General features: G+C 41.8%; 1 protein-coding gene across 15 annotated transcripts in view; it reads right to left on the bottom strand.

Annotated features, from left to right (window-relative positions):
- Nucleotides 1–829: 829 nt before the first annotated feature.
- The window catches only part of Foxn3 (forkhead box N3), a 406647-nt gene continuing 394282 nt past the window's right edge, over nucleotides 830–13194 (bottom strand). For all 15 annotated transcript variants that reach the window (XM_087195145.1, XM_087195142.1, XM_021245282.2 and 12 more), the window contains one exon: nucleotides 830–7466. In XM_087195145.1, coding sequence (XP_087051271.1) covers nucleotides 6890–7466 — 577 coding nt within the window. In that variant the 3' untranslated portion in view covers nucleotides 830–6889. The remainder of the gene's footprint in view (nucleotides 7467–13194) is intronic.

The following is a 13194-nucleotide window of genomic DNA, read 5'->3' on the forward strand; positions in this document are numbered from 1 at the left end:
GGCTATCCTGGGCTACAGTGAGATCTCAAAAAAAGGGGGAGGCCTAGCAGAAGGAAATAGTACTGTAGTTATCCAGGGACTCGGTACCCATTTAGTGCCTAGGACACTGCATTGATATTTTAAAAGGCAACCTTGGCTCAAAATGCACTTTCTCTTGCTTTGTGCTTTCTCCCTTCTGCAATTAGCTGGCTCTCATTTCCATTTCTTCAGCAGATTGTGACGCAACTGGGTGGTGGTCCTTGCAGGGGCCTGGTACCATATTGTTTGGATGCTACAGCCATCAGAATCATGAATCAAATAAACTTTCTTATTTCATAAAGCATCTAGCCTAGGTATTTTGTTATAGCAACAGGAACCATCCTGAGAGAAGGTGAGTATGCAGAGGGCTGGGGTGGACTAAACTTGGGAAGATGAGTCTTAGGGTTGGAATATCACAAGAAAGCCTTAGGACTTGGGTAGGTTGTGGGGCTGTGTCAGTTTATTGTTTGATAACTCTCAAATGAAGAGCAAGCTCCATCTAACCACAAGTTCTAAGGCCCTGGGCTGGAAGGCCCATTGTCCAACAGTTCCTCACACTGGAGTTGGAATTCATGAGATCCACAGGCAAGTCCAACCTTGGACTGTGTATGTACTTGTAGGGAGGTGTGTTTTTCCACTGAAATGAAAGCATGCAAGAGGATGGGTATAGTATGTGCAGCCGAGACCCTACAACCAGACTGCAAAGAAACGTACACCTGCCCTATCACAGGAAAGAAACGGAAATCTGTTTACTCTCAGTATTTGCATACGGAGACAGAGCACATTAATACTCCATGGTGCTTTTCTTCAATTGATGCAACTCAGTAATTTTTATTGCAACTGGAAGACAATACATCACAGAAACTTTATGGTAGGTCTGGGGAAAAGTGTTATTTACAATAAATGATGAAATAGTTTGTCTTTGGCAATATGATTACATATGAAGAATGCAAAATGCAAGTATAGATCCTCCAAAGCAAGACCAAGTCCCTACAGTTTGGCTGATTTTGCCCATCTCCAAACTGCTCCTTTAGGTTAACACAAACACAACTGAACATCACTTTCCTTCTCCTTTATAGTTCTCCCTTTCTATTCATGATATTGGCAGTTTCATACAGGAAAAAAATTGGCTTCTGAAAAAAATTATTACTGTCGTAAGTTAATTTGGCCATCTAGGTCTATTGGCCAGCAAAGGTGAGTTGACCTTAAGCATCAATCGTAAACCTCTTGGTCTTCTGATTGCTTTATCACTTTTTTTTCTTCTGTAAAACAAAAACAAAACTCAGAAATGTTACAGAATCAGAGTATAAAAAAATGTACAAGGTATATGCTTCCCAGACACACACGGATACTTTTTTCCTCCACATTTTCACCATGGCAATATAAGTAGTGAGTGTGAATGACACAGCATGAAACTGGTTACTGAATCTGCTATGAGCTTGGATGGCCTCAACATACATACTCAGAAATGGTGAGTGTTTTATTAACTGAGTGTGTGCTACGTTTCCTCTAAAAGGGATGGGGGATGGGGAACTCAGGCCACAGTCATGAAAGGATAAAATACAACTTCTAGGTTCACCATATTGAAGTCTTTGAGAATCCAATATGGAATATCAACTATTTGCAAAAGGTAGAGAAGGCTTTTTCTCCAGTTTTGCAAATGAAACACAGTGGAGAAACACTGCTGTATATATTCCAAATAAATAGTCTCGGTTTCAACACTAACAGAACAACAGGAAGGGTACGTGTGAGCATCTCACGGTAATTCAGAAAAGGATCTTTTTCACCTCAGTCTGATTTCAGAAGCACAACGGCAAGATGCAGCACCATAGATACATTGGTTTCGGCTGTTAAAAGATGAATCATTTTGCAAATGGTGTTTTCCTTCCTTAATTTTTGGTCAGTGAAGCTAGCACTTTGCTGAACTGTGGAAGAATGCCAAGGTCACACACATTATTCATGATAAAGCAACTGAGCTGACGAGTCTGTGCTTAATTCAAGAAGAACCAGCAGGAGAGCAGACACAGGAGTCAGCCACCACGGCTGGTGCTCTCTCAAAGGAAGAGGGTCAACAGATGACTTCACAAAGGTAGGTAAATCTATATAGAACACTGAATGCCGTGTGTAAATCCTCATGAAATTCCAAGAAACAGGAACACCACACAATGTATATACTTTGATTTACACATTCCATTACAAAGAAAAAAAGAGACACCATTACAACTTTGTAACTGTTAACTGCAATATAAACCAAAGTCCAGAGTTTGGCAGGTAACTAAAAGGGCTTCATCACTTAGGTTATATAGCAAAAGTGTTGATGTATATTATATATAGTAGTATAAATAATAAAAAAGTATTATTTAAATTAGATCACAGTGCTGCATTATGTGCATAACAGTGTTTGATATAGTATTGGTGGGCTGGGACCTACAACACTAAGGACTTAACTGTCAACACTGGTAAGTCACAATCAAGAGGGGACATAGAGTTCCAATGTTTTCTTTTGGTGGCAAAAAAAAATTCCTGAAGATGAAAGAAAAAATACTTCTCCACAAACATAAAAATAAATCGCAACATCTGGGCAGCTGTGATCCACCAGAAAGAAATGAGTCCCAATCCGAATCAAGGTGAAAGGGAAAGAGAAATCACATTGAATTTAATCCGATCCCATATGCAAAGCCCTCCCCTGTAGGTCACTTGTACAGACTCATTCCTTCTGAAAGAGCCCTTCAGCAGGAGGCTGGAGGCCCCGCAGAGGAGCCACTGTTACTCAAGTCAGCTGCACATGGTGCTGGGCAGCCCCATGTGATGGACTCAGAGCAGGCAGAGCCATCCTTATGGCTTCCACTCTACAGAGCCCACTGCCCTGCCTTGGGCAGGGCACCATTTAACGCAGTGGCCTCTTCCCAAATGTCCCATGGGAGTACCTGCCTCAGCCAGCAGGCACTAGCCACACCGAATGCCTCTGTAAGAAAAATCCATTCCTGGGGGAGGCCTCTGACACATTCCTCCTTCAAAACTCTGCCCCAAGATTGCAAACTGCCCCAGGTGTCTTGGCCATGGTTTTCTCAAACTACCCTAGAAATGTGGGTTTGGTTCCTTTTTAGTTTCAGATAGGTGGCCTTACCAAAGTCAAAGTACACTGATTAGAGATGGGAGAGGGAAGTAGGAGGTTGTGGTATAAGGCTGGGAAAATATCTAGGATGCAAACCTTTTCCACAGAGTACTAGATAAGAGACAATTATAGTAGGATAAAAATAACTGTTTAGGTCTATTTCATTTAAGAAAAAAGAGCTGCAGGCTCTTCTTCTTAAATGTGTCCAAGGGCCAATAGCAAGTCATTGTAGATATTGTGGTGCTGATGTGTTCATGGTTGTTTTCCAAAGCATCTTTGAATTGAATATTGCTATAGTTCCCCATTCCCCCCACCCCTGCCCCATGTGAGTGTGTGAGATATTGGAATGACACATGAACCCCCTGCTTCTCCCAGCGGGAGAAATGAAGCAAAGATACCACACCCTGAATGGTGTTCAGGTGAATCTGTCAGACTAATGGATACATATGCTAGTTTGGAAGCTAAAAGAACACCTGACGTTTGGGAAGGAATTCCTAGACTAACGTGAATTACATTTAAGCAAAATAGTCCTTCACAAATAGGCTTGTGCTTAAATTCTCTACTGCTCTCGGAGGAGGGGTAAGAGAAGGTGCCTTTTGCCCCTTGGCTTGTTAAGGACACGAACAACCTCGTTCCGTAATGAAGTCACTACAAACAGCCACATACACATCGATACTTTTTTTCCCCCAACAATCAAAATACAAAGTTAAACACAATTGAGCCATTGTTTTGGTTATGCATAATGTGTATGCCTCCAAAAACAGAAGAAAAATAGAAAAAAAGTACCCTCACTAAAGTTTCCCCAACAAGTCTTCCAGAAGATCTGATGAAGGTGCCAAGGGAGGCTCAGGAAAATAACACTTAGAAAGCTGCCCGATGAGGTATTTATGCAAAAAAGAGTGGTTCTGGAGTGAAGAACGCACTTTTACAAGATATTTCTCTATTTCTCAAAGAGATCAGAAAAGTAAATCACACATTGCATTTTATTATTTTCTAAAAGAGGATTCTGCCCCTTTAGAAAAATGAAATGAGGGGAGACAGCCACTGTGGGGATTTTCACTGGAAGAAGTCCCCTGCCAGAAACCTGGCTGAATGTTCGCCTCTGCCCTTGGAGGAAAGTCTGCATTGGATGTCTTGGGTGTGGGCAACTGAGGTGGTGGTCTTTTGGGCTTGGTCAGGTGACAACACAAATCAAAGTGTGGCTCAGGTTCCAGAGCTGTGAATGGCTTTTATGGTGTCAGAAGCTTGGGGAGAAAGAGGGAACAGAGCACTGCACCGGTCTTCACACCTACACCTTGAGCAAATATGCTGGATGTATTCAAGTTCGGGGTAGGTAAAGAATCTGAGCTTCCTTACAGGTGTAGATGTCTCCTAGTTTCTCTCATCAGCGGCCCACAGAAAGGTAGGTTTGGGGAATGCACCAGTTAACTCCTGGCTGATGGAGTCCTGACAGTACCTAGTCCTGCCAGATGGGCTTGGTTTTGTCTCACAAATGTCTTTTACAAGTTCAAGGTTACCTCAGTTCCCTCCTTCTCCTCAACCATCAGATCCTGAGCCATGGTAGTGGGTGTTTTTGTTTGCATTTTAAAACTCCCCTCCATTTGGATGGAAGATTGTATTCTTTCAGAGATTTCTCTTTGGATCTCCGAAAAAGAAAAAATAATGTTTTCTTCTTTTTTAGGCAAAGATAACAGGAGTTTCTGGTCTGCGTGATATTGTCTGGTTGTCTAAATCCAGCTCTCACCATCTAGGTGGTCTTAATTCCAGGTTGGTTGTGTGCTGAGGTGGTCAGGTCAGCCCCGCCTTCTTACTGCGAAATGGCATTGTTGCAATAAAGTGTGTGTGTGGGGGGGCTGGCCTTTCTAACGCCCTTATCCTTATCCATTGCTTCCTCCTTCACAGGTGCCCTATCTCATACCCTCACCTAATAAGGCCCATTAACATGCTTCCCCTTCTTCTGGCGAATTTGCATAATTATTCACTGCCTTTTTTCCTACAACCAAATCACGGTAATGATTTTCTCAAGTAAGCGTCCCATAATTCTCTTGATTCTATCATACACACTCACTACTAAGTTTGCCCTCAAATTATTGCGTCATGTTAAACATGTAAAGACAAAGAAAAGGACACACTCTTCAGTAGGGAATCAGAGGGGTCGGGGGCTGAGTGCAGACAAGGCAGTGTAGAGTTCAACCATCCAAGCCCTACCAGAGCATGAAGATATTTTTATATTGCAGAGTAAGTTCCCCAACAGTGAGAATTTGTCCCTGAAGAAGGTTAAACCTTAAACACCTGCTTCAAAACACCAAAACAAAATAATCCAAAAAAGAGAAAAAAAGAAACAGAAAAGAAAGAAAAAGAAAGGAAGAAAGAGAAAGAAAACAAAAGAACCTCTAAGCCTAAGGGCTTAAAAATTAGAGGCATAGCCTTTTCTCTATTTCTATATTTATATGAAAATAATTCATGCTTCATGCTAAATACATTATTTACCTTACAAGAACTTTGTTATTTTTGAATAGAAAAGTTTGTTTTTGTCGTTTTTTTCTTTTTCTTTTTTTCTTCAAAGGAATCCATGCATTGTGGATTAGAAATTTCTGCTGGCTACACTGGCTGAATGTGGAAAATCATTGACTTTGTGAAGATGAATCCTGACTGACATTAATTGCAAACTCCTTTTTAAGGGCAGTATAGGAGTTATTATTTTATTTATTTTTTTGTCATGTTCTACTTTTTTATGTCCATCAATATGCCTTGAATCTTTTAAAAATATACCACAACTAATGGCAGTAGTTTTTTCTTCATTTGGATCAAATAGTTTTCTTAGACAGAAAAAGAATCTACACCATTATTACCTTCCTTAACAGCTACTGTAATTTCTTGGGCTTGACTGCTTTTCACTTGGGAAGTTAAGAAGACATGGCCTGTTTTCTCTTAGTCTCATTGTGTGTGTGTGTGTGTGTGTGTGTGTGTGTGTGTGTACACGCCACATGTGCAGGGCCACCTTTAGGCTTATGGCTTTTGGAACATTTTCTTAATTTAATAGAGAACAGAATTCAGTGATTAGCAACATCACTGAAAAGGTACCCCGTTGCTCCTCCTTAGTCCTGGCACCTGATGTACCTGAAGAGTCCTGTGTTCACCTGTAAGATGTTACCAGGCTGCAAAGCTAAGTGAGCTGTGCTCACTGCGTGGCAGTGCCACAGCTTTCCTGGCACAGGGGATGCTGGGTGCCATAAGCTTGGGTCTGCTCCCAGGGGGACACAGGTTCTTCCTTCTCTCCAACTGCTCCATGTGCCTTGACAGTGAATGCAACTGGAGGGACATCTGAATTTTTAAACCCAAGGGCTGGGTCTGAACGGCGATGACTCTGCACATGTGCCTTCTGGGTGCTGCATGTGTGTTCCCATGGCATTGGAGTTGACATCCCTGCGGATTCAGCCGCATGTTTCTGACAGGCTGTAGGAAGCAATGGTAATTTTGGCTTTTTCGGTTTTGTCTTCAGATAATGAAAAGCTTTTGTAAAACAGCTGAGTGTCAATATGAGTTCTATGGCTTCAATCTCCTTTAAACATAAAATTCTTAAGGGTCCAAAACAAAGGAGAGGGGGGCAAATTAAAAAAGGAAAAGAAAAGAAAGAAAACCAAACCAAAAGAAAAAAAAGAAAAAAAATTGCTGATATTGCCACAAATCATTAGAAATCTCCTGACATGCTGAAACCAAATGGCCATAAGTTCAAAACAAATCAGTGACTTGTTTTCAGTTTTTTGTGGTTTCCTTTTGCTCCTTCTGCCCCTTTGCCGTCCGATTGGTGATGTTATTCAAACAGGACCGGATCCCTGCTAAGTGCAGGAGCGACCCGGCTGCCTCTTTCATCTCCTCATCATCGCTCTCCGGGGGCTTTTCTGTGCGTCTCTTTTTGAGGGGCAGCGTGTCGCTGGGGACCTTCCTGGCCTTGGCGAAGTGCTGGCGCTTCTTGTGCTGGGATGCGTACCCACTGTCCCCCAGAACATCCTTGGCCTCCTTCTGGCTGGGCTTCCTGTCATCCTCTTCTGTTTCACTGTGGCTCTCGTGGCTGTGGAAACTCCCTTCACTGCCTTCGCTGCCCTCCTGGCTCCCCTTTGTGGCAAACTCATAGTGGTCATCAGCTGAGGACGAGGAGGAGGACGAGGAGGAGGAGGAGGAAGAGATGGAGTCGCTGGCAGGCGAGGTGCTCCGGGCGTTGGAGGACTTGGCACTGCTATAGTTGTGATCCTCCTTGGGGTCTCCACTGACCACGGGGGAGCCACACGATGGCTCGCTCTCAGTCCGCATCCGGCAGCTGGTGATGCCATTCCTGCAGGGTGAGGACATGGGGAGGGGTGACAGACAGAAGGGACACAGATTAGACCTTCTCTGACAGGGACACCCAGCAGCCCACCTGTGTGCAGGCACCAGCTACCCACTGAAAAACCTGCACAACAGGTGATCTGAAGACAGGGTCCTAGGTCTTGACACTGTGGCCTTTACAGCTTATCTCCATCCCTGGCCTTCGACTCAATTTCTGTGGCTGAGCCTTCAAAACAACGCTTTTCTGAAGCAACAGCAGTGGATGCTCTACCTCTTACATTAAACCATGAAAATCCAGCTGTGCATGGTTTTGCATAGCTGCCAGCTCCACGGAGTCAGACACTGCCAGATGATGTTGGCTGAGTACTTCAGAGAAAAAGCATGCTCTCTTCCAAAGCTGCTGCATTAGGAGGCATTTGTCAGAAGGCTAAATCCAGTGTTCAGCAAAAAGAGATACCTGCCATGTGGTGACAGCTATTCACTCACATTCCCTCCCTCCTTCATTCAATCTACCAATATTCACTGAGCACCTAATAGAAATGCATGACCTTAGGGAGGATCCGGGGAGGCATATGTGGTTGGATCATGTACAGAAGCTGTTGAGAAGATGCTACAGTCTATCAAAGCAAGTCCAGGTTAGATCACAAAGGAGAGCAGTGAGTTACCACTTCTTGAACTTATCACCACCAGACGCCCTGCTGAGCCTGCCCAGATGATCACATTTAACTCTATAAAGTGCATCTTAGAAGCCTTGTTTCCAGACCAGAAATTGGGTCTGGAATTGGGCCTAGTGATTTCATTAAAGTCATACAGTTATCTGGTAGAAGAGCTGGGCTTAGAATCAAAGTCTGACTGCCAAGGTTGTGGTCTCAACAACACAGACTGGCTTTCTTTTGCAACTTCCCTATGATGAGACTCCCCTGCAGCACTCACCAGGCATTGGACTATTTTTGTGTCTGGGCAATGTACTCACCTCCCTTATGAGCAAAATGGGAAGAGTAACTACACCCACCTCCCAGGATGCTTGGGCTGAGGACCTGAGTTAGCACCTGCAGGAGCCTGGACCAGCGCCTGGCATGGAGCGATGGCTGAAGACTACTTCCTCCTGGACAGGCCAGTCCATGCATCTGGGTGGGAGCTGTCTTTCTGATGTGCCTGGCACATGGCTGTGAGCAGGTGGAAATCAGAGGGATGAATACTAGCACAAAGGAAGGGTTGCTTGTCAGTAGAAGGAGAAGTAGGGGGCTAGGGGAAGTTCTTAGGAGGATATGACATCTGACCTTGGAAGAGGTGGCTGAGGCAGACAGGCTGTTTTACATCCTGGAGCCTCAGCATCTTCATGAACCTTACAGGACTGTGTGAGGATGAAACAACAAGTCTCAGGCACAGAGGAAGGTTTTCAGTGGTGTGTGACAATTCTTCCTTGCCATCCCCTTCTGGTTGCTGTGATGTACTCTCCTGGGGAAGCCTTGTTTTCTCTTTCTATCCTGGTCAAGAGGCTTATGGGAATGCAGGAGAAAGAGCAAAGAGGCCCTAATGAGAGAATTCCTCAAGGGCTTTCCTGGGGCCACAGCCTTGAGCTTTGGGGACTGGCTCCTCCATATCTTATCTTTTGCAGATTTCCCATTTCTTGGGTACATAAAAATAGCTGCAATAAGGTTACGTGGAAGTGCTCCCAAATATGAAACTTGATAAATATGATAAACTATGTAGCTAGCTCTTCACTGTTGTTAAAGCAAATGAAAATGGAAGTCTTATAAAGTCTTGTATTACAGTTCTCCTGATCATTAAGGGAACTGTGTGAAATACAAAAATAATTAGTTGATTAAACTAGCATCAAACAATTTCCTACTTAGCCCAACTACATGTGGACAAGTGAGTGGGGCTATGTTTGGCTTTTAACAAATCAATTCAGGTCTGAATCTTTATCTTTTGTTTTAAGTTGGGACATATGATTGGCTTGTCACAGGCAGAGTAGGAAACCTTCTTTGAACACATAAAAAGAAGGAGAAAAGCACAACTGAGAGAGGAAGCAATAAGATACATGTTCCACAAAGTCAACTCCTAGTGAATCTCAGTGAGTGGTACCCAATGGGCTTTGTGTTTTGTTCTCCTCTTTCCTGTAAGTTTGAAATTTTCTTAAATAAAAAGTTTGGGGGGTGTGTGTGTGGAAAAATATTACAATCAAAGTAATGATATTAAATTTTAGCTCTACCTCACCCAGGGAGGAAAGACTTTACACACTAGAACTTGTCTCTCTTTCTTAAATAGGGCATAAGCAGTACTGGAGAGGTGCTACAGACCCATTAGGCTCAGATGAGAACTTTCTTCAGGCAATCCCATGGATGAAAGGAGAATAAAGAAAATTATTCCATGGCCCCTGACTTTGTGTCATGAAGGACAGGATCTCTGGCACCTCCTAGAATCAGGCTGCTGGGGACAATGAGGCCACAACCCACCTTGCAGTAATTCCTGGCTCCCTCTTTCACAGGTAAACAAACAAACTCAGAGAACCTTAAGACTTGTCCAAAGTGGCCTCACTAGTTCTCAAAGGCAGATCAAGCGGGAATTTGCAATACCTCCTGGTTCCCTGAAGACAGGAAACCAGTCCTTAACATTCATAATATTTCTAGATGAAAACAAACATAAAGACATAACTTTACGGAGTGAAAATTAAAATATAAGCATATCTCTTTCTCATTTGATGAAATTAACTTTCCCTGAGATTTTAGCATGGGCTTATAATTCATAAATTGCACACAAAACTCAGCAGGAAGTGACAAGCTCCTTCCATTATTAATAACTTGGTGCAATGTGATTCACGATGGCGCAAACCAGAATACTGAGCTGGTGTCAAATGCTTCCCGCTGCAGGAGTTGTCATTACAGGACACCAAATGCTTAAAAGATACCAGCTATCCTGAACACGTTGGAAGGTGAATTTTTAACTACCATCTCAAAACACCATTCATTAAAATTAACATATGATACATCTGAAATGCCTGTGATTTTTCAGTGTTAGCTGAATTTACACATCATGATACTCAACGTGAACATAAATTAGCATAAATGAAAGGCAACCTGATTTTACCCGGGCCTCCAAGAATTTAAAGCACATGGTTCAACAAAACCACATGCTATTAATCTGATGTAGAATCTGATGTTTATTCTCTAGTCAATTAGATGGGAAATACTGGGCATAGAAAGCGAGAATTCACACTAGTTCAAGCCAAAAACAAGTAATGTTTGTAACTAACAAGTCAAGCTCTAAGCTTATGCTTAGACATGGCCACTTTGCTGCTTGTTTCTTACCAGTTAATTATTTGTTCCACTACAGTTAAATGGTAAGTGTTGATACCACCCTTTACCTGATATACTGGGGTTCTCTATGGAACTGATGACTTTAAATCTCAGGCTATTATTTGGGGTAGTTGTGCTCCCAGGGCACGGACTTGAAGATTCTGATCTTTTGCCAAATGTGGAAGGCAGACAGAATCAGTAGGATTATACAAAGCTGGGGATGGGAGTGAGCATAACACTTTTCTCCCAAACCAACCACAAGGAGAAAAACAAAGTCAAGAGGAGATGACAAGAGGCTTCCACCTCCATCCAGGTGGCAGAAGAGAAACTGAAAGATATTCATCTGACTACAATGAAAAGGATCCCAGGTAAAATGCAGGAACATATTTTAAAGACACTGCTACGTTCACTTGAAAATAAAGGGAATCTCAGACACCCATCTAGACATACATGTACCAAACAACCTCACACACACAAATGCAAAATGTAAAAATAACCTGTGGTGCAAGGAGTAGGCAACTAAGGAGGCCAAGGTATCCTCAGAGCAAGTGCCCAGCACTGGAACAACAGCTCAAACCTATGCAAGGGGTGGGGGTGGGGGCCTGCTTTGTTGGCTTCATGGGTATTGATGACTCCTCAGGGAAGTTAATGTGGCCTCAAGTACTATATTGGTCCCCTAGGCTTATACCACAAGTTTTACAACCAAATCCTCTCTGGAAGAACATGCTTTAAATTCAAGCCACAGATGATTTTCATGGGCAACACTGAATAGAATACAGATTCATTGAAAAAAAAAATCATCAAACACAAAAGAAATAAGCCACCATGACACCATGAGCAATAGACAACAGAAAAAAAAAAAAAGAAACTATAAAATGTGAACTGCAAGTACTGTAAATGTTGAACTAAGTAGATACAATCTAAAGTTGGGACATTTAAAGAAATAAAGAGGGGACTAAAAAACACTGGACAGGAAGAACAGACTATACAAACTAAGCAGGCAGATTTTGCAAAGTACCAAGTAGAAGTTCCAGAGGTTAAAAAATACAATCCTTGAAATTAAAAACACTCAATGCAGCTCGAGAAAAAAATTAGTGAGTTAGAAAACAGCTCTGAAGATACTCCAAAAAACACAGCAGAGAGACAAAGAGGTAGGAACTATGGGGGAAAGGCTGGATGGTATGGAACACCAAAGGAGAGCCCAGGTAAATCTGTGCGGGTTCCAGAGTAAAAAGAAAATGGGAGATCTAATACTTGAATAGAAAATGGCTAGAAATTTTCTAATTTTGATGAAACTTTTCCAGTTGAAAAAGCCAACAAATCCCATGCAGGATAAATGAAATGAAATCCATTCTTAGATACATCATTATCAAACCTTAGAGCAGTGGTGGCGAACCTTGTAGAGCTTTCAATGATACAAATACCTCACTGTGGTATTCAGGCCTTTGAGTTAAAAAAAAAAAAAAAGGTAAGATTTAAAGCAGCAGAAAGAAAACACATTACCTAAGGAGAAGTATCAATTAATCTAGATCATGTGAAACAAGTGGAACAATATCTCAAGATGAGAGAAAAAAAATTACCTGCCAACCTAGAATTTAACACCATTTCTAAAAAGAGGGCAAAAGCCGCTGGATTCTCAGCCAAAAATTCAGGGCTTCCACTACATACCCTCAGGATAGGAACTTCTTAAAAATGTACTTCAGAGAAAAAAGGGAAAGTGATCTAAAAAGAAAGGCCTGAGATTGTAAGAAGAAATGGTCAGCAAAGAAAAGATACGGAAGTATTGACCTGATGACACAATAATACTAATGCTAAGTGGCTTTAAGAAAACAAATTAGAACAAAAGTATTAGACAAATGTAGCATATCATCTGGAAGGCAGAATTGAAGCTAAAGCATTCCAAAGGCCCTGTATTGATCAAGAGGTTAAAGATATTGATTAACTTTAAATGTTTTAAAATATTCATGCTAAAAGTTCTACGATCAACAGGAAATGAAGAGAAACAGAATGTATAACTTCCAAACCATTAAGGAGAAAGAAACGGAATGAAGAATGGGAAAGTTTCAGTCAACTCAAAATAATGTTAGAAAGGAGAAAGAATCTAGAATAAGGAGACGAACAGAAATGCAAAATAAGAAGGCAGAAATGAAGTACGTCAATAAACATCGGCTAAAAATTTCAGCTAAAAGTTCACATCATTAACATGGATTTTACAAAGGCATCTGTTGTTTATAAGAAACAAACCTGAAACAAAAGGACACACAAAGGTTAAAAGGATGGAAAAAATTGTATCATCTTGGTGTAGTGATATTAAAATGAAATGATAGATTTTAAAGCAAAAATCATTGCTACAGACGAAGAGTCATTAAACATTCATAAAGGTTTAATTCACCAGGAAGACAGAACAGTTTTAAACATGCATACTTCCAATAAAAT

This window comes from Heterocephalus glaber, unplaced genomic scaffold (genome assembly GCF_053883595.1).
Source record: "Heterocephalus glaber isolate CG9 unplaced genomic scaffold, H.glaber_assembly_v1.0 deba00001608, whole genome shotgun sequence".
NCBI lineage: Eukaryota > Metazoa > Chordata > Mammalia > Rodentia > Bathyergidae > Heterocephalus > Heterocephalus glaber.